General features: G+C 41.8%; 1 protein-coding gene across 1 annotated transcript; it reads left to right on the plus strand.

Moving 5' to 3' along the window:
• Positions 1 to 248: 248 nt before the first annotated feature.
• Positions 249 to 13,078, plus strand: ITPKA (inositol-trisphosphate 3-kinase A; the record flags this gene model as incomplete). The annotated part of the gene is made up of 6 exons (XM_010178965.1): positions 249 to 345; positions 2,471 to 2,684; positions 4,401 to 4,605; positions 9,790 to 9,891; positions 11,007 to 11,078; positions 11,970 to 13,078. Coding segments are annotated over 6 exons (894 nt in total), but the record flags the coding sequence as incomplete, so codon positions are not given.
• Positions 13,079 to 21,287: the final 8,209 nt, after the last annotated feature.

Here is a 21,287-nt window from a genome sequence, read left to right on the forward strand (position 1 = left end):
GTGGCGTGCAGTATGACATTTAAAAAAAAATTCTTGTGCATGGTAGGACATTATCTTTAAGTATTTGTCCATTCTTGCTTTGTGTGCATATTTTTTCAACAGTCATCATAGTGTCTCTTTCGTAGTTGCACCTTTGAGCACTTAGAAATTAGAAACAATTCAATATCCATAAAGCTATGTGCTAGGTTTGTGGTATGTTAGGATTTTGGCTTTTGCCTAACTTAATATTTCTTTTCTTTGTATTCCAGAAAAAGTCATGGCATACAATTAAAACCATGGTTAACTTACCAGTCATCAGCCCCTTCAAGAAACGCTACTCATGGGTGCAGCTGGCTGGACATACAGGTGAGGCAAATATCTTCAATACATATCTCTCTGGAGTGGCAAGGAAGACAGTGTTTCAGCATTTCTCTACTTCCTTCCTTCAGGTAGAAAGGAAGCAGGCAATATCATGTCCATCTGTGAACTAGAACATCTTTCCTTCAGTTGTGGTGGGATAGGGAGGGAGGAGCACTGTACCTGACCCATGAGAGGAGCAAGAAAGCAGTGGTCAGACTCTGGGGAAGGGCCAGGTTCCTGATGCATCCTTGTAAGGTGTTATATGTAAAATATGTGTTAGAGGAAAACAGGGGGGCCTGGGGAGTCGAAGCCCTTGTCCATCTGTTGCTGTTGGTTGTGGTGTGTTACCATCTTTCTTGATTTGAGTAGCTAATGTTTTCGATCCCTAAGGAAGGATTACTGTCCTTGCCCATATGTGCCTCAGCCCTGGAAAGGACGGTGTTTCTAATGCCAACCCAAAACTCCTCATCTGAATGTAAGCCCTTTGGGTGAAAAACAAATCTGGTGAGAACTGACTTGCTAACCAGATGTTTGCATTGTGAGATTGTCATTGTTCACTGTATGAGTGCAAGGAGCCGCTCAGTCAGCTAGTTCTAGTTTTGTGTCTGTAGAAGTTGGTAAGTGTGCTTCTGATGTAGGCTTTGTTTCATTGGTAAGACAAAACCCCAGCAAAGCAAAGTCATCAGGTTTGCCTCTCTTGTGTTTCATTTAAAGCAGCCCTTGTTCCCAAAGTGTTAGTGCAGGGTTTATTGGTACACATGTGGGCAGGCACCTACACTGCATCGTGCTTTAATGCAGTACCTGAACCACCTCTGTATATGCTAATACACTAATATGATGCACTTCAAAGCTGTGCAGAGAGATGTATTTAGTCCTAGAAATGGAGTACCTGCATTTTACACTGTAGTGTTGGTGTGGCTGGCTTCTATCACACCGCATGCCAAGATGGTCCAGTCTTATTGCAGTTTTTATCACAGTGTGTGGGGTTGGCTTGACCTATATGGAGTGATGTACTGGTTTTGTAATCATAACCCTTCTGGAGGCTTGTGTAGTAGGGTGGAAGAGGGGAGTTAAGAGGTTACTAGAAGCTGATTAGGACAGATACTGCTGCACTTTGTTTTGGATAGTTTTTTGTGGTTGCATTTTGTCCATCCTTTTTGCAGCTATTCGATGATATGACAAGTTATTTCTAAACTAAAACCTGGGCCATCACCACCCTCGCCCTTGTGCTGAGGAGATTCTGGTTCTAGGATTTCTGAGAGAAAATACAGTTTGCAATGGCTGAAGGATCCTGCTGTGATAGAAGTTCAGTGTTGGCCCCAGCATTAATGAGGCTTCTTCTTTGGTGCCTATTTTATGTCATGTAGACTGAGGGATACCTCTGAATGAAACCTGTACTTCCCTCAGACGTTATTGGCAGGCTGTGGGACAGGAGAGTGACTTCTGCAGCTGGAGTCTATTCACTGCCAGTCTTGGCCTATGCAGACTGTCATTTGTACTGGATACCATTCAGACACAGGGTTGTAATAAACCAATTGCACTACAAGCTGTACCTGCAGGGCTCTGAAGAAGAGCAGTACCTGGAGGTATACACATGCCCAGTCACAGTGTGCATGCATAGAAAGGGCAGTGCTTGGCTTCTGGCCTGTTCGTGGCTGCTTTAGCGATCATCAGTCGACTGTACTGCCCCAGTATGTACACGCTCAGCAGGTATAGCCCACATGAGGATTAAGGACAAAGCCAACGCTGGCAGTGTTATACAGCTTTAAAATAGCCTGTCAGAGGCTTAATGAATTCTGGCTTGTGGCCTCTTCTTGTGCATTTTAATAAGTATAGTAGTGTTTAATATCATAACAAGGAGTTTAGTATGGGAAAAAAAAAGATGGCCTAGAGCAGCTACACTTCTTAAAGCTATAAATCCTGGCATGGGAATGTATCCAAATGGACTTTCACTGCTAACGACTGTGTTTATCTTGAGTGTTTTATTTTTTATAAAAAGCATGTTATTCTGTTCAGGGGAAATCTTTAACTGAGGCTGAGGTAGATGAGGCTGGAGTGATGGGGGGAAGGTGTTTTTCTTTTTTTGCATTTTTTGCCTTCTTGTCAGCCTGTGTTTGATTTTCTTTTTTAGGGAGTTTCAAGGCAGCTGATAGTGGGAAGATTTTGAAACGCTTCTCAGAGAACGAAAAGGAGTGTTTTGAGCGATTGATGAAAGACCCGCTACGCTCCTGTGTCCCTTGCTTCCATGGTGTGGTGGAGAGAGATGGCGAGAGCTACATTCAGCTGGATGACTTGCTTACTGATTTTGAAGGGCCTTCTGTGATGGACTGCAAGATGGGGATCAGGTGGGGTACATGAAAGAGAAAGTCCTTTCTAAACCAAATGCGTTTGAAGGAAGTGGGAGAAAGGGGGGGATGTGATCGTGCTCTGTCTGGAGGGGTTTGGTAACATTTTTGGGGACTTGAGATTCAGTCTCGACAGCCTGTTGTTGGTTTGGCAGTCGCCTTGGACAACCTGAGGAGAGTATGCCCTATTGTTACCTGATTGTACGTGGATTCTGGAAACTGGCTGATTTATAGCCTCAAAAACTATCCACAGCAAGATATTTTCAGGGGTGATTTAAGACAAAGTTTCTCTGCAGTGGCCTGATAATACATGAGGGTAAAATGACATGATTTGTTCCCTACCAGTTCATTTAATCTTTGTGTATGAAGCGATTCAAAAAAACCCACAAAGAGTAAAAATTCCCATCTCCAAATGTGAATGACTGAGTAGCAGTGTGAAAGCCCATTTCCAACGCTTGAATGAGTCTTCACTGTGATTGCTCTTTGCTGCAAATAAGAGCTGACTCTCTGCTCGGGACTGACTTGTGTTTTTCCCTACTCTGACATCTCCATGATGCTATCACCTTGTTCTCCAGATTCCCACTTTTCTTTTCCTTTTCTTGTCTGTGATTAAGAGAAAAGCCTCGAAAATGTTATCTAAGCATAACAGATAGATAAGGAATCTGTTGAGAGCCTGGCGTAACAGTACAGAGAAGTATGAACTGTCATAGTAATCTTTTGGGCACCTGCTCAGATGCTCAAAAGTCATTGTCATAAATGAGTTATTCCAGGAGTGCAGATAAGCCTTTTCAAATAGATGCAGAATCTTAAATGACTTGTCAGCTAAATCAGAGTAGAAATGTGTAGCACTGGTATGCCCAGAAGAAAGAGGAGAAGAATTTGCAGCAATACATATTTTATTCAAAGTAGATGACGTTCTGGTAATGAGTGACAGCATCTCCTAAACACCATCCTGGTTTATTACACTGGAATGAGGAAAGTAGACTCCAGGCACCTGACAAAGTGCAAGCTTTGTGGAGAGAGACAAACCCTGGGAGTCCAGTGGAATATAGAGAACATGGGTAGTGCCTTTCTAATGGTTACTAGATAAACACGTTGAGTGATAACGGCAAAATGTGGGAAGTTTGTCACCCTTCACCTTCCTGTTCTTAGTTACCTCTTCTGGTTTGGAACTGCTCAGATAATCTGTTCTACTCTTCAATTTTTGCTCTATGAAGAGTGATTCTGTCTTTCACTGATGTATTAAGTAAAACCTTAATTGCTTTGTGAGGCCTAAAACAAAAAATCACACATGACTGATGCTAGGGGTTTTTTTGAGGAAAGAGAAGACAGTAAAACTTCAGCAGCCCTGTTTGCTTTTGATTTCATTGTAAGTGATCTCTCCTAATTGTACCTCTGAAAATACAGTTCTGTTTCATGGCACGGTAGGAATTCGGCGTTCTCCTGTTCTGTAAGCAGAATATAACAGTAACATGTAACACAAAGTAAAGACATAGTTAGAAAAAGAAGTGAATGACACAGTTTTTGATTGCTGTGACTGTTTTCGCTAAAAACATCTGTGCAGTCATTAGTCTGTGTTCTTTAGTTTCCTCATATGCAAACCCAGGGTTATGATAATGCTTACTTTCCTGGTTGACATTTCTTGAGGCCAGTTTATAAGTTGTAAAAATAAATGGGGAGTCCTTACAGTTTTGTTGAGATGTGATGTTTTTGCAGGACGTACTTGGAAGAAGAGTTGGCTAAGGCCCGTGAGAAACCAAAGCTGCGTAAGGACATGTACAAGAAAATGATTGAAGTGGATCCCCTTGCTCCCACAGCTGAAGAGAATGCCCAGCATGCTGTCACCAAACCCCGATACATGCAGTGGAGGGAAACCATCAGCTCTAGTGCCAACCTGGGCTTCAGGATTGAAGGGATTAAGGTAACAGTCTCACTTCTACCTGTTCTTGGAGACCAAACTTTGATTTGTTGATTAATCAAAAAGCTAGTGCACATCAGTAGCCAAGTTTTCTAAAGGATTATCTGAAAATACACTAATTAAAACAACAGAATTCAGTGTATTGTGGTTTTAAAGCATCCATTGTAATTACAACAGAGTAGCGTCGATGAAGTTAAGCATCAAATGCACATCAACCATACTTGGTTCAACCACAGAGGCATTGCAGGAAGGACTCAAGCAGGTACACAGTGTAGATAGAATGAAAATGAGACTTCTATAAGGAAAAATTTGGAACTGAAGAAATAACCGCCTCTCCCCATGCAATTACTCTTTTTATCTAGGAACTATACATATGTTTTCCAAGTGATAACAGAAAAGTGGTTTTGTTCCAGTTATGTTTATCTGCAAGTCATGTTAAAAGCATTAGCTTAGATATTTTTGGGATCGAGGAAACCCCTTTTCCTTTTAAGTACGTGACAATATCTGGTATAGATGGAGCTGGAATAAAGCTAGAACAACCAAAAATAAAATTTCTCCATCATCAAAGTCCATCTGCTGTTCTGGATGGATAAGTTTGTGCACCTGTACCATTCCTAGGATACTACCTTACAGCCACGGAACAACCTTGGCAATTTTCTTTCCTACCTATTAATTCTTTACATTAAAAGGTAGGTCAGATACCTACCTAGAGACCCATTAGGATCTACTATCAGAATATCAGCCGCTTGACTCAGTTACTTGAATGCTGACACTTGCTGGAATCCAGATGTGTGCTTTCTTGCATAGGCCTGTCACAGCCAGCCTGAAACGAGTTTGCTTGGGTTTAGATAGTGGTGTACCTGCAGCAGCACAGAGCATGGTGAGGGCTGTCCAAACCCACCCATGCCCTGGATGGGTACTTGTTACCTGAAGCTTATGACAGGACAGCTGTGAAGAAGTTAGCATGGGTTACCCTGTGTGATTTCAGGATGTTCCCAGAGCATATATGTTTAATTTAGGTATGTTACCACATTGTACACTATAATCTGGATTCGTTTTGCTTCTGTTTCATAGTTCAAGCACATAGGATGAAGAAAGGGTTAAAAGAGGGTGATGCTGACAAGCAGAGTCTCTTTAACCACCCCTTTGTCTTTGCTTCCCTGTGTTGCCTTCTCCCTTCCTTACTCACAGAATCTCCTGCTGTGATACAGGAACTGGGGCTTCCAGCTCATGCTGTGCTGGCCCCTGTACGCTGTGCCACCCACTCTTGGCTGTTAGGCACAGGCATCCTCATGCAGGAACTGTTTGGGTGGTAGATGATCTGTCTCCAGTCCAGCCAAGACAATTCCTGTCTTACCCTTTAGCCATCTAATGATGTTATCAATATACCTGTTTTATTCCTAAACCACTTAGGTCTTCAGATGCTCTGTGTAATGGAAGCAGAAACCCAAATGATCTCAAGACCTTTCACGTATGTTCTTGGAAAGATAGTTGGTCACTGTAGAACTTACAGATTTATGTTGAGTCCTGGAGAGCGACTGAGCCAAAGGAGCACAGGGGAGCTCCAGTAAAATCTCACGTATGGTCTTGGAAAGATAGTTGGTCACTGTAGAAGACTTACAGATTTATGTTGAGTCCTGGAGAGCGACTGAGCCAAAGGAGCACAGGGGAGCTCCAGTAAAATCTCCTGTCTTTTCTTTGTGGTCTGGCTGGTGTGATTAGAGGTGTGTAGGAACAGTACAGCACACAGATTGCACGATATTTCCCTCCGTTGAGATAATGCTGTAACTGTGCAAAATGGGACACAAGTACTTGAAATGCTTTGGAGCAGTCCACTATGTTACCTTTGCCTCTGTCTCCCTGTGCTGTTATGAGGGATGTAGGTATCATTCTTATTTTTTTACATGGAGAAATGGTGACAGAAATGAGTTGTTCAAGCAATACAGCTAGTCAGTACTCCTCACAGTGTTTCACTGTACCTGAACTGTACATCAAGTTGTTTATATTTGCAGAGGAGTGAAGCCATACTGCAGAGATCCCCATTTTGAGAGGAGAACCTATAAGGATCAGTGGTGCCAGCTAGTGGTTAATGGAAAAAAGGGGTTATTCTCCCGGAGTATACTGGTAACTCCTGGAGGTAGCTGAGCAATGTTGGCATTGGCCATTCAGAAATATTCCTACCCTGTGGCTGCTGGAGTAATAAGTGGAAGCAAAGAAACTGAAATTATAGAACCCCTTCTGTGAAGTCACTGCCAGAAATGAGATCTGATTCACATGTGCATTTCTCCTTTATCAGTGGGGTGCCTTTTCTCTTTAGGTTGATCCATGTCTTGTCCTTGCCTTGCTTCCATATCTCTGAATTCAAGACAGGTTCATTTATGGCATTTGTCACTCCTCCTCTTACCAAAATAGTTCGAACCACTGAGTTTCCTTACAGCTGGCACCTGACACTTAGTCTCTTGTGTTTGCCAGATCCAGAATGCAGGTTTCCTCTCTGGAAGGGGCTGTCTGAAGGCTAGGTATCACAAACATTGTCTCTACAACACTAAGATAATAGTTTTGCAGAGCAGAGATGTATGGGGCTGAGAATCAGAAGTTCTGACTTCCCATTCTGTCACTGAATCTCTGTACAGTTTGGGAAGTTACTTCTTCCTTTGATATAATTTCTGTAGCTGTGGATCAGGGATAGCCATTTTCCCAGGAGTAATCCATTTGGGTCACAACCTTAACCCAGTGCGCTTTAAAGGAAGTCTGCAGAGGAATCTGAGCAAGACCACACAGGTTAAGATAGGTAGCACTGTTTTATGGAGCTGCCAAACCTGTCCTCTTGCTAGCCATGCCACTGTCACGTCTAATGAGAAGTGCTGCAAGTGGCCCACTAGCTGCACTGTGCAGTGGACTGTGCAGGAATGTACGTGGAAGCCCTGACAAAGATGTGACTTCAAGGAGCAAGTCAGGCAAGCGCTTCCTGGGGATCAGGTATATCCAGAGTTGTTGCAAAGGCCTGGTATAGAATACAAGGGATGGAGTCCAGCGTAGGGCTACAAAGATGATTAAGGTAGTGGAGCATCTCCCTTATGTGGAAAGGCTGAGGGAGCTGGGGCTCTTTAGTTTGCAGAAGAGGAGACTGAGGGGAGACCTCATTCATGTTTATAAATATTTAAAGGGTGAGTGTCACGAGGATGGAGCCAGGCTCTTCTCGGTGACAAACAATGATAAGACAAGGGGTAACGGACGCAAACTGGAACACAGGAGGTTCCACTGAAATTGGAGAAGAAACTTCTTCTCAGTGAGGGTGACAGAGCACTGGACCAGGCTGCCCAGAGAGGTTGTGGAGTCTCCTTCTCTGCAGACATTCAAAACCCGCCTGGATGCCTTCCTGTGTAACCTCATCTGGGTGTTCCTGCTCCGGCAGGGGGATTGGACTGGATGAGCTTTTGAGGTCCCTTCCAATCCCTAATGTTCTGTGATTCTGTGTGAAAATCTGGCTGTTTACATTTCCTGCCAACCACTGCGAAGGAACAAAACCATAAAAGCAAGCATCTAGTCTGTCCAGACAATCTGGCTGTTGTTTACATTTCCTGCCAACCACTGTGAAGGAACAAAGCCATAAAAGCAAGCATCTAGTCTGTCCAGACAAAATAGGATGAAAAGGGAAAACATAGAGGCTATTACAGACTTCGCTCTTGAATCTGGGGCACGAGGAGAGATTATTTTTAAAACAGTCTTACTCCAGTGAAGATTACTGGAAGTACTACATCAGACTAAGTTCCAAATTTCTATTTGCTGCTGAGTATTATCATACATCAGATCAGATGGCTCCTAACTTGCACTGCCTACCTGCTGATATAACTTACACATCTAATCAGGCTGACATGCCACACTTGTATCTGGCCCACAGCCTTGGAATAAAATTCTGTTTATTCTGCTGCTAGAAAGTCTGGTAGGTGGGAGGCTGTTCTGCATGGTTTTGCCATTCAGTCAGTTCATTCTCATGCATGATAAATCTGGGAATTTAGCATTATCGGATTTTTTTCATGTATATACTAGGGGCTGAGTTCTGCTGTTGAGTAAATATTGTTTCACCTGCTGAGACTTGAGCTGAATTTACTGTTTTGGTACAGTGACTTAACATGTTGGAGGGAACACATTTTGATGACATACTGATTTACTCTTATAATGGAAATGAGGGATTTCACTGGACTGATGCAATGAAGAGGAATGCAGTTTGATAATCTTGCAGGCTTTTAGTGGGTACAGGCTACCAACTGCAGTAATTGCTGTACTTTACATGCACGTCCTAAAAGCTCGTATTTGTGTCTCTTGAGGCAACAGGGATGTTCTTGGAGAAATGCATATTCATATAGTCTATGTTGATAGATATCTCCAATTCATGCACTGGTCTTTCTTACTTGTAGCCCCACAAGCACATAAAGGGACTTGTTTTTTCAGTAGCAGGATGCTTCTGTACGGAGTCGTACTGCTAGCACAAAAACACCCTGAATTTCTCCAGGACCTGGTTGGGTACAGGCATGCCCACACTGGTGTCCTCTGCCAAAGTTCACATACCTGCTTTGCCACTGCTAGCATTGCAAATCCCGAGTCATTCTTGGAAACTACCTTTCCTTTCTGTGACTTCTGGGTGACATGAATGTGCAAAGGTTTATTTGGAACTGAGTCTTAACTGCAGTTCTTTGATTTCTCCATTGAAAACTAAAACAAACAAAAAAAACCCAAACCAAACAAAAAAGACTAGTAAAATTTGGTTTGAAAATATCCTCTTACATCCCCAGCCAGGGTTTGACTACACCAAGCAAGATGAGAGGACAGCCAAAGAGGTCACTGTGGTTTGCCCCATTGAACTTTGCACTGCTAGTACTGACATGTGAGAAAATCCTCCTGCAGGCTGGTAATATCATGAGTTGTGGTTTATTTTAACTGCACTCAGCAGGAAATGAAGTACCATTTGAAATTCTCCAATCAGGTTTTGTATCACTTCTCCTCCAATTTTTGCTTGGTTTATCTGCTTTCTTCCTGTTCAACTACTCACTTTCATCTGGTTAGCAAAAGCTGAGCTGCTGATGGTTCAAGAGGATTGACTAATGAGGGAAATGATATGTGTGTAGTATAAATAGTCTGATATGTATGTACTATAAATTGTCTCTGTCTCTATGCATTTTTGTGCAGAAGGCAGATGGAACATGTAACACAAACTTCAAAACTACGAAGACAGAGGAGCAAGTTCTACAGGTTTTTGTGGAATTCATTGAGGGCAACACAACTATTCTGGTGAGTCTCAACTCTTCAGGTTTGCTGATCTTTGACCCAATGAACTTGCTTTGAGGCAGTGCTCCCTCTGGTACAGGAAAGATCAGTTAAACTACTGAGGAAGAAAATAGTTTGGACTTCAGTCTCTCTCAGCAGGCAGAGTGGATGGATGTGGGGACTTGGTGGGCTATGAGAAGTAGTTAGCTGAGACCAGTTCTGGCTGCTCTTGCTATGAATTCACCTCAAGTTCCTCATGCTAGCAAAATGTCAGTCAAGCTAACTTAGGGCTTGCCGTCGGCTTTGACCATGAGTGTTAGAAGCATCAGAGGAATGATGAAGTCTAAGCAAGGATTGTGTTGGCAGGGAAAACTTGTGATTTGGGAATTCAGTCTGGAGAGAATAAAACCAGAGCATGGGGGCAGGAAGTGAGATTGGTGGCTGGCTGTGCTCCTATGTGTGAAATTTGCCTCAAAGAGCAATTCCTGTATGTGACTTCACGGATAGCACAGCAGGCATGTGGTAGATGTTGTAACATGTCTCTTGCCTTTAGAACTTCAAAGGATGCCGTAGTGTGTTGCTGCAGTGTAGAAGCCATTATGAAGGCAGATTAGCGCTCCAGGAGGAGCATGCTTGGTAGCACAGGGCAGCATAAAAAATGTATACTATAGCTTTATGCATTAGGTGTTGAATTTTTTAAACCTCCTCCTCTTCCCCATGGTTGGAGCTCCTTGTCTCTCTAACACAATTTCATTCTCTTTTCACTGTGGAGAACCGAAAGATTTTTAATTGCTTGGAACTTTTTTCTCTTCATTAAAAAGGAAAAAAAAAACCCAAACAAACTAACCAAACCAAAAACAATGGGATGCAGAAAGTGTGCAGCCAGGTGCTATGTCACTGCATTCAAAGCGAGACAGATAACTGTACAGCAGAGGATCTCCAGTCTGTTCATTCACTGTTGAAATGTATTTTCAGACTGACTTTCAAATGATGAACCTGTTGTTTTGAAGGACCTCTGGCCTAAAATTAATGTGATCTCTTCATTATATTGACTCTTGTAAACAGAGTGCCTTCATCCATTCTTTACTTAAATGTTTATGAGTTGTTGTTTTTTTTGTTTTTTCCTCCTCTTCCTCCAGAAAAAATACCTCAAGCGTCTGCAGGAAATTCATATCATTCTTGAATCCTCAGACTTCTTCAAGCGACACGAGGTGAGCAGTGAGTGTAATGCTGTGGAGGTGCATTGCTGCTTCGTTTGGTCATTCAGACATACTTCAGAATAGCCTGCTGTATTAATAGAAAGGTGTTTGTAGCAGACAAAAATTAATACATGTTAACAACACAGATACCTCAAAGACTCCATCACAATGATACAGAAGATTAAACGAGTTGAGGAATAATAGATCCTCCCATCTTTGTAACATTCCAGCACTTATAGCTCTGGGCCACTGCTGGGAATGGTTTATTAGTACCAGTTTCCTGTGGTTTCTCCAATCTTGGTGTGTTCCAGTGGGAATCTTTATGGAGGAATGGTAATGTGGAAGCTTGCTTTTGGTAAAATAGCATTCAGTTGTAGTTTGATAGGCTTCATTAGTTATACTGGATTTATGTTGAAACACAATAAATAATTCTGCTCTATATGTTCTCCTTGTATGCTTTACTATGGAGAAGACATCATTAGCATTGTCAGCTCTGCTTGTTAACAGCTCAAGATTTTAAGATCAGACACTTTATTTTACCATGTTGATTTCCTGTTGTCAGTAGAGGCATTTTTGTTAATCTTACGTCATGGCCTTTCTTTGAAAGTTGTCACTGGCTTTTGCTGAATTGCTCAAATTGACCTGCTGCCAAGTGATCTGAAAAACTGCTTTTCTTCCCTTTTTCTGCTGAGTCCCTTTTCCCATTTACATGCCTGTTTATACATTACTGATTGATATGGTTATGCAAATAAGGCATGTAAATTGTTGATGTCTGAGGGCAGCCCAAAAGTCTGTTGAGTCACAGGTGAGAAGGTCATCGGAGGAGGTCATCTTCTTAGTGGGAAGAATTAAGAAAGCATTAAAGATGTGTTTTTAACCACTTCATCTCAATTTGTTTTCCAGGTCGTTGGAAGTTCACTACTTTTTGTACATGATGGCAGTGGGAATGCCAATGTGTGGCTGATTGATTTTGGAAAGACCACCCTTCTCCCTGATGGGCAGACACTGGATCACAGGATCCCCTGGCAAGAAGGCAACAGGGAGGATGGGTACTTGTTGGGGTTGGACAATTTGATTGGCATCTTGGAAAGCATCACTGAAAGATGAGTTGAGAATGGCACAAAACTTGCAGGGCTGCTCTGTAACTTTCTGCTCTACTGGGATCACTCAGATAGAAGGAAACCTTTAACTCCCTCCAAACTTCTGAGGACATCAGTGCAGAGGGAGCTGCATCCAGAACCCAGCAGTTAGTCATCAAAATGACTTTGCATTGGCCCTCTATGAACCTAAATAACTCCAAATTGGTCTGTATTACACCAGGCTAACTTCAGACTGGTCCTCAGAGAATGATGGTCTCCATACTCAGGAAACACACCAGCATGAGTCAAGAGGTCTGTATGGTAAACCAGAATGATTCTAATTTCTGGCAAACAGATGGGACTCCAGCTTACCTCTTAGGGAACCAGAGCAAGTACGTAGGGAATAACATTTTTTCAGAGAAATACGGAGTTTTGAAACCAGCAAGAGTGTTGGTTTGCTTTTTGGGTTTTTTTTCCCCCCCTAATTCCAAGTCTTCTTGCTCCTTTGTACACTATAGGTTGGACCAACAACTTCTGCTGTGTTACAGTGTGCACAAAGTGGAAATGGGTGATAATCACAAGAAACCTGGAGCAAAGGGAGACAGCAGTTTGTAGTGGCTGGATGTGGGAACTGCTGTTGACCATTCCTCCTCTTCCCTGCCCTAGCCTCGATTCACTTCTATCCAAGAACAGCCTTTGCCTTTTGGGAAGCTGCTCAGGAGATTACAGATATTCTAGGGAGAGAATAGTAGCCTATTGTCTCCAAAAACATTTGACTTCTAGACTGGGTGGGCTGTTGGAAAAGTGCCTACCTTGGCAAGTTTGGTCTCTTGCAGGTGAACTGCAGTTCTGAAAATCAGTAAAGACTCTTGCACACAGACCAGGGAACTAAGGGGTTTTTTCAAGGCTTATTTGCTTTTAAAGATAAAACCCTTATACATGTGCGCACACGCTCACACTAGTAGCCAGCAACCAATGTGATCTCTTAAGATTGTGGTTCGGCTGTCTCCTAATGCATGTGACTTCTTGGCCATGTTCCTGTCCTAAATACAATGCTGCCACTTAAGTTTATAGACTGGCACAGCCATCAGCAAGGTAATGCTTCTGCATTCACAACATTACACTACTGATTCCCGGGCTTTTTTCTTGAAAGGTATCAGCTGTTAACTCAAGGGGAAGGAATATCAGTATATCACATCCCCTCATGTCCATCTGGAATCACAGGGCCATTTGTGGTTCATTCTTCTTTTGCTGTGGTCCAGGCACAGCCACAGAAAATTCACAGTGTTTAGGTTAAAATCAAAAAGACTGGAATGATTTCTTGTAATGGCTTCACGTACCTTCTGTGTTGGTTGCCTCTAGTCACTTGGAACAGTTCTTTCAATACTAGCAGTATAAATACTATCAGTATTCACATGTTCACTTATTCCAGGTTTTAACATTAATAACATGATGATGCAGTTTTCAAAATGAGGACAAGACTTATATTACTATTTGATTGCTAATCTCCTTCCAACATCTAAAGCTGGCAATGCACATTGATCAGAAATTGCCATCTTTTGCTGATGTCCTGTGTGCAGGAGAGATTCTGAGAACTTTAGGATATATGAAGGTGACTCCACGGTCTGGGGAACTGCTATATCAGTAATAATAGTGATCACAAGGGTGGGAAAAAAAAGAAGTGACTGTAGAGTCCAGACAGATGTATCTATAACATTTGTAATTAGAATTGAAGAGCCTAAAATACTTTCTAAAGGAGTTACTTTAGATAACACTACTGTACTAAGAGATCAATCAGATTTAATAACTTCTTCACCTCCTCTGAACAAAACACTCCATTAAAAATTCAAGCTCAGTTGTGACCTAAAAGTTAGATAGCATAGAGTGGGTATTCTGTAGGAAGTAATGACACGTGGGAACATTTCATCCTAAACCAGAAGTTGTTTGAAACTTGTAATTATATTTGCAGTTCACTGCAAATTCAGACTTCTTCTGTGGCCTCCCAGAGTCCCTCTCAGTTTTATTTTCATGATAGTATTCTAATGAATTTTCCACTTAGATGTTTCAGAGGGTTTACGCTTTTTTTTTTTAAAGACACCAAGCCTTCAATAGCACAGATATTATCATTCCAAATGCCTCCTAACTTTTGAACTGCTATGAGATGATGAATTAATCTGTAGTGACTTTCATACAATTTTTGAATAAAAAGTCCTCCTCCCTTCCTGCAGCCAACAGGTAAGCCATTGATTAGTAATGCTTAATGAGAATAGGAAGTAAATAGGTCTCACAGGGAGGACTTTAATAACAATACCTTTTCTAGGAGACTGCAACTGCAAGCAGTCCTATGTTAATAAAAAAATAAGTTAAAAATGAGACTGTTACTGGTTTGCCTAATTAATATTCAGAGTTAAATTTATTTCTTCTGTTAACACAATGTGAATCTTTAGCACCAGTGTAACTTGTTTTATAGAGGGGAAAAGTTGACACTCAAATGTCAGTAGAGAATTTGAGAGAAACTTTCAGAATGTCTGTCGAGTTCTGAAGAACTAGAAGCAATGTGGTACCAGTAGCTTCAAAAAAACCCAAGTGCTGCTAGCACCTGGATGGTTTGTGGTATGTGGTCGTGGGGGAAAACATGGAGAACGACCCATTCCTCTGCAGTAGTTGAAAATGTCAGGGGAAAAAAAGAAAACTTCTGCTAAAGCAGGCCCTGGTGCGGAAACACATTCTAGATGATAAATAGTTCTAGCAAGTTAGTTTTGAAATGGTCCTTTGTCTTGCCTAAGGGATTAGGAGGACAGAAGCCACAATCTTCTGCTGCTGTTAAGGGGAAGGAGAAAAGGAGGCAGCTTTTTCATTACCAAACTGCAAGTGTAGGACTGCAGCTGAGCACTGGTGCTGTAAGGGGCTGGAGGCCACAAGCTCTTGAGCAAATCACCACAGAATAAGTTAAGTACCTTGATTCACATCAGATGGGGGAGAGTGCCTAGTGTGAGGAAGACACACAAGTCGCCTTTTACTATGGGTAAGTTGCCTTGAATAAGCTTATATTTACCAGTGTCAGCATGATGCCTTTGCACAGGCATGTAGCATAGCAGAGCTGATGCATGATAACCAAGGTACTTGTTCACATCCAAGTCCAGAATGTAGTTCTTTAATGTCTCTGCTGACAGATTGCCTTGCTCTGGAGACACTGACAGCATATGTGTTTCCATAGCACGGTAAGATATGCTGGCCCAGAGGCACTTTGGTGCTGAACAGCTAACCTTAGGCACCAAGGTCTTTAAACTCACTAGTTAGGTGCAGCAATGCTTACTGCTCTAGCTGCTGCATTCCTGTGTGAATCTAGCAGTACGACTTCTCTCCCTAAAAGTCAGTGACTTATTTTTTTGGCCTTGGACAACTATCCTAGGCCTCAGTTTTGTTCCCATTTTACAGATGGGAATAGTACCTACTTACCTCACAGGAACGGTGTGAGGATGTCCTTCATTATTGCTTGCAAGATGCTGTGAGATCCTTTGGAGGAAGGTGCAATATAGAAAGAAATGCATAATGAAATACTTCAGCAAGTTTAGAAATTATGGGTGTTGGGGTCCCACAAAGATATGAATTTGGATGAAATTCAACCAAAGCGGTAAAACTTAAATCCCTCTTAATTTTATACAGGGGAGAAATTCAATTAACATCTGATCCAGTTCCTATTATAGGGACAGATTTCAATGGGAGTTGGACCAAACCCTAAAGTATCTCAGAGGGCTCTTGCTATTTTTTTTTATTGCTGTTGTTGTTATTTGTTATTCTTAAGGTACTGAGATCAAATGGCCTGTATCAACCACAGTGCATCCGTTCTGAACACTACAATGCAATGCTGACCATGGTCACTTTTGACATTGACTGTATTGGTTGAGTGTTTGTTACTCAGAAGTGTGTATGCTACTAAATAAATGAGACTGAAGGAAAAAAGACATCCACTGTGATTTGGTCACAGGACAGTAGCATCTTTTCTTCAAGAATTTATTTAGGGAAGGGACAAAACCTATTTATTTCTTGTGCTTTTTAGTTTTAGCATCTAAATATTTCCTAAAATACAACCAGTTCTAAGATATCTAGAAGCTGATGTTGGAGCTTGGTTCCAAAACCCATTAGTTACATTTGCTTTAGAACCTGATCCACATAAAGCTTGACAGTTTCCTTTGAGGTAAGATCCGTTTCAAAAATCTCAGTTCATAGCCTGCAGTATAGCAAAAAATTGTGCATCAAAAGGCATTTGGCAGACTCAGAGCAGTTAACGGTTCCATGGGGCAGTTTTGTGTGACAGCAGGGAACAAGCAGTCAATCCTCCAGGACTGGCAAAACGTCTCAGCAAGAGAGAGTGTCCTGTGTGCAAGGAGTATTTAACGAAGGGAAACAGCCACCATTATTGTCTCTTTATTCTGTGTTGCAAATATAGAAGTATACACTTGTCCAGCTTGAAATTGCATAGAAACAGGCGTGTCATCTACTTACGTGCAGTAGTCACCCAGCAAGGGAAGTTGGCAAGAAGTGTTGCCATAGTCAGAGGTAATGACAAATCAAAACCAATACAACTGAAATAAGAAGTCATGTGACAAGGTGGGAAGATGTCATGCCTAAAGTCTCTGCATCACATTGAAAAGGGTAAGGAGCCTGGAGGAGAGTGAGCAAGGCCATGTCTACAGGAGAAAATGTCTCACAGAGCTCTGCTGCTTGAGGGCTTGAGGAAGTGTGGTCCCTGGCTGACATAACTGTGGAGATGCAAATACACTGGGGAAAACCGTACTCCCGGCAGTAGCATTTCCATCTCTTTCGGGTAAGTAGAGAAGAGGATATTTGAGGTGGAATAAGTTACACTTGCAAAAGCCCTTAACTATTTCATTAGAATTGCAAAGCTTTCTTAGTGCACACCTGCCCATTGGCAGATTAGTGGAGAACTTGTCTCAGGAAAAGGGTTTACGTGAGGGGGACACCTTAGCATGAGGGGGACACTGCACACCTGTGCAGTTAAAAATTTTGAAAGGAAAATAAACATATAAAACAGCTAAGTTCAGGAGAGAAAAGATAAAAAAGAAATCAGAAGCAAGAATATCAACGAATGTGAAAAGAAAGCAGAGAAAGACAAATTGAAATTTGTGTTACTATAATCTTGTTATCCAGTCCTCTCTTTTAAATGTAGGTATGAGGTTGTATGAAGCAACATAAAGTACCAATGTTGAGTCCAGAAGGAAAAAAACCCCAACTATATACACGCACAAATCTAAAACCAAGTTGGTAACATGTTAAAAGACACCTAGCTATTAGGAAGAGCAATTTATAATAATTCTGTAAATGGCTGATTCTCCAGTGGGGAAGTGTTGGAAGACTTTTCACTTGGATTACAGGACTGAATTAATCCCAGATCTCCAGCTCATGCCATTGCTCTAGGAAACAAAATCTGGTTTTGGCTTTCATTTGCTGAAGTAATCTAATTTTGACACCAGGGGTTCAACTAATGGATTATGCACTAAAAGTGTGTTTTTTAAAAAACAGTTTCAAGCAAGTTATTTTTTTAAATGGTAGCAGTTGAGCACTATGAAATCTGTGATTGTATGAACAGTAAGTTTCAGTCTCAGAATTGTAGGACTGAAGGTTGTACCATACATCACTGCAGTTGTAATTTTCTTTTTTAGATAATATGGTTTGGACAGCATGTAGCATCTCAGCATCACAACAGGAACAACATTGATATTATTTCCTCTGGGCTATTAATTAAAAATTCATTATCTGTGAGGACTTTTAAAAAGCAGCTAAGAGATCAGGTGCGTACAGAAAAACTGCTACAGGTCAAAAAGATTCATGGCAACTGTGCTGACAGAAAACCATTTACCTATAGTTTCATTTGAGAGAGTTAAGAGCTTATATGCACTCTTAAAATTCCTGGCACTTTCTTTTAGTGCCCATTTGGTATGTGCAGCTCCATGTTCTGTCTTGTTACAAGACATTGCATCTGGCTCAGTACATCCCTGAGCTACATGCTGTTGTAAACCAGCTAAGGAAATAAATAATCACTACATAAATAATCACTACATGCTCACTCTAGAGTTACAGTTGTCCTTCCACACACCACAGTTGGTTACTTTTAGAGAGAATGTACTGGGCAAGTTGGAATTTAAATCTGCCTCAGTGCAGCTTTGTCTATGCTTTTCCTGTAAATAAGTACCTTGATGCAGCTATTCAGTAAAACATATATTTGTCCTAAGTTCTGGAGTGAGGAACTTGCATTTTAATTATAAAATGAAGGTATAGCTGCAGCCAAGACTGCCTATGGCATTGGTCATAAACTGCTCTTCTCTCACTTCACTGTTCAATGGCTTATCTAGTTTTATCACTATTGGCCTTTCTAAATTTGTGAATTAAGTTGAGGCAAGTGCTGTGTATGGAGAAAACAGTGGTAGTTCAAGCTGGATAACCACAGGGACAGCAGTCATCCTACCTGCTTCTCACTGGGATCTTAGGGTATTGTATAGTCATTTCCATGTGAAAAAATAGAGGATTGTCTTGTGCCTGCTACTTTCTAAAAAGTCTGCAGGAAGAGAAGGTGGTATAAGTGAAAAAGTCAGTATTTCACTCCTCACCACTGCCTTGCCAACCATGACAATGGCTAAGAAGTGAAAGTAGACTCGTAATGGGCTTGCAAAAGCACTGGTGGTCATAACCATCCTCTGCTCAGGATAGAGCCTATTACGGACAGGGTGGAAAGCGCTCTGGAGTCACGTCCACTGCAGCCCAACTAGGATCACTGCGTTCTACTGTGGCCTCACCACATATGCAGTGAGGAAGGGGCTGAGTTGCTGTCACCCAGTCACAACTGTTGGAAAATTTGATAGCTCACCTTTGGGGAAAAAATTACTAATGCATAAACCATAGGACTAACGTAATCTGAAAGGTAGGGATGTTGAAGATAAATTGACGTTACTCCAATTAGCTAAGAGTAGCTGTATTTATTCTAGACTAGCATGTTCCAGAGGCAGCCAGCCTGAAACATGACCAAAAAAATCTTAGCCTCTGCAATAGGAAAGAATGAGGAAAATTTCCTGCTAACTGGGATGTAGCAGCTTCTGGATACTAAGACAAGACAGGCAATGAGCTAAATACAAGAGAAGCCAGAGAGCTAAAGTAAAGGTGAAATGGAAAGAAGGGCATGAGGCAAGTGCAACCATCTCCCTTGGTCACTAAGCCTATCAGTCCTCACACCACTCCTGAAATTTGCCCACACACAGAGGGACCAAACCTGTTCTGACCTCCTGTCATTCCCCAACATGGAGTTGTAATTACTCCATACCATATGGTTCATTGCTGAAAGGTGGCCATCATCACCACTCAAGTCTGGGAATGATGGTATATAAAACTGTTCATTCTAAAGCCAAAGACCTAAACTATAGGGTGCTTGGAACAGGTGCAAAGTCGGACCAACAAAGCATAAACCTGAGCTGAAGACGCATTTCATTCAAATGGATTCAGACTTCTCACTCTCTGCTTTTCCATACCACATCTAAGTAGTGTCCATCCTTGAACGATGCAAAGGATAAGAAATGTGTGTGGTCAGAGCAAACCTGCCAGCCCACATCTTCAGACTTCAAATGCAGCTGACTGCTAAGTGTGAAGCTTAGCACCTTTTCCCTCAGAAAGGGAGGTACCAGAGCACCTCTTCCTGAGCTCAGAAAGGAACCGGAGTCTATGACTGAGAGCTCACCATACAGCTTGATTAAGCATGAAGGCAGAGTGTAATCTGTCACCATAGGTTGGCAGTGCAACATTTAGGAGAGGGACCAGGACAAAATGCTTCTGAGACTGTTCAGGTTTAATCCAAATTATTTACTTTTTCAGTCTCCTTATTTTGCAGGCTTGAACCAGTAAACATCAGTTTAGACCCTAAGCAATAGAAGAAAGTCTTAGAAGTGAGCTGTCTTCACAACAAAAAACAACTACCAGCAAGTCTGTATGCTTGGAAGGTGAGAAGAAATGACAACCTGCTCAGGTGTGTGAAGCCAAGTCATGATTTCAGCCTTCTCAAATGATTGAGCTAGCCTACCTTTCTGTGTAAAGGGTGCTGTAAGATAGCATTCTCCTTCACTCCTCCCCTCCTTTACATTACTTCGTGTCTACCTCAGAGGAGTAGGTATTAAAATCAAGAATTCTAGTGTGCCAAATGCTAGACAGTTACCCAAGAACCTCAACTTAATGCTTACCAATATAGCACAGGAAATTACTGTTGAATATTGAAGTACTTACAAAAATGAAGTTCATCCCAAGTAAAGACCATTAAAAGATAAAGATACTCCATTTCTCATCACCCCATGCAGCTCACCCTTTCCTGGAGAGATACCTGTGCCTTTCTCAGAAGGAGCTGTAAGGAAAGCAACACCATAAGGCAAGCAGCACATTTCCTTCACTGCACAAAGGGATACTATCAGCCCCACTGACTTTTTTTTCAGTAGCAAATTTGTTTTCCTCTTCATTGCTTGTTTTCAAAGCACATGCTCAGAGGAGCCTGGACTTTTTTTTTTTTACAACCTTGCTACTGCTTCTAGTTTGAGCAGTAGCTTTGTTTTCATGTTTTTCCACAGGGCCTGCTAATAAAACAGATGCAAATGGGGCTGCTATTTATTCTCTTAGAGTGCATAAGCATCATTAGTAAGTCACCAGGACTGTAAAAAGCTCTTGGGAATACAGCAGCCTTTGCAGGTTGGTTGCTGCCGGCACAGCATGCGTTTTTGGTTTCTTTAGTCAGAAAGAAGGGCAACCTGTGCTGGTCATTGTTTGCATCCAAATGCTGTGGTTGGATGGTAGGTCCATTTCTTTTCACCTGAGCAGATTGAAAAGGAGTCCTGTCATTAAGAACTGTATTCTGAATCAGAGCAGCAATGTTCTCCACTGCTAAGCTGGTTCAGTGGAACACATTTGATGAGATAGAAATGCAGCTGTCTTTAACTATCTGGGGATCCTGCCAGGTAGAAGGAGGAAGCAGAACATTGCTGATGTTGAAACATCACCGATCTGATGGAAACCAAAATGCAGGAATTAAGTGAAATAGGAAGCAGTCCTTCCAGACACACACTTTCCCTCATCTTTGGAAGAACCATTTCTG

This window comes from Mesitornis unicolor, unplaced genomic scaffold (assembly GCF_000695765.1).
Source record: "Mesitornis unicolor isolate BGI_N332 unplaced genomic scaffold, ASM69576v1 scaffold172, whole genome shotgun sequence".
NCBI lineage: Eukaryota > Metazoa > Chordata > Aves > Mesitornithiformes > Mesitornithidae > Mesitornis > Mesitornis unicolor.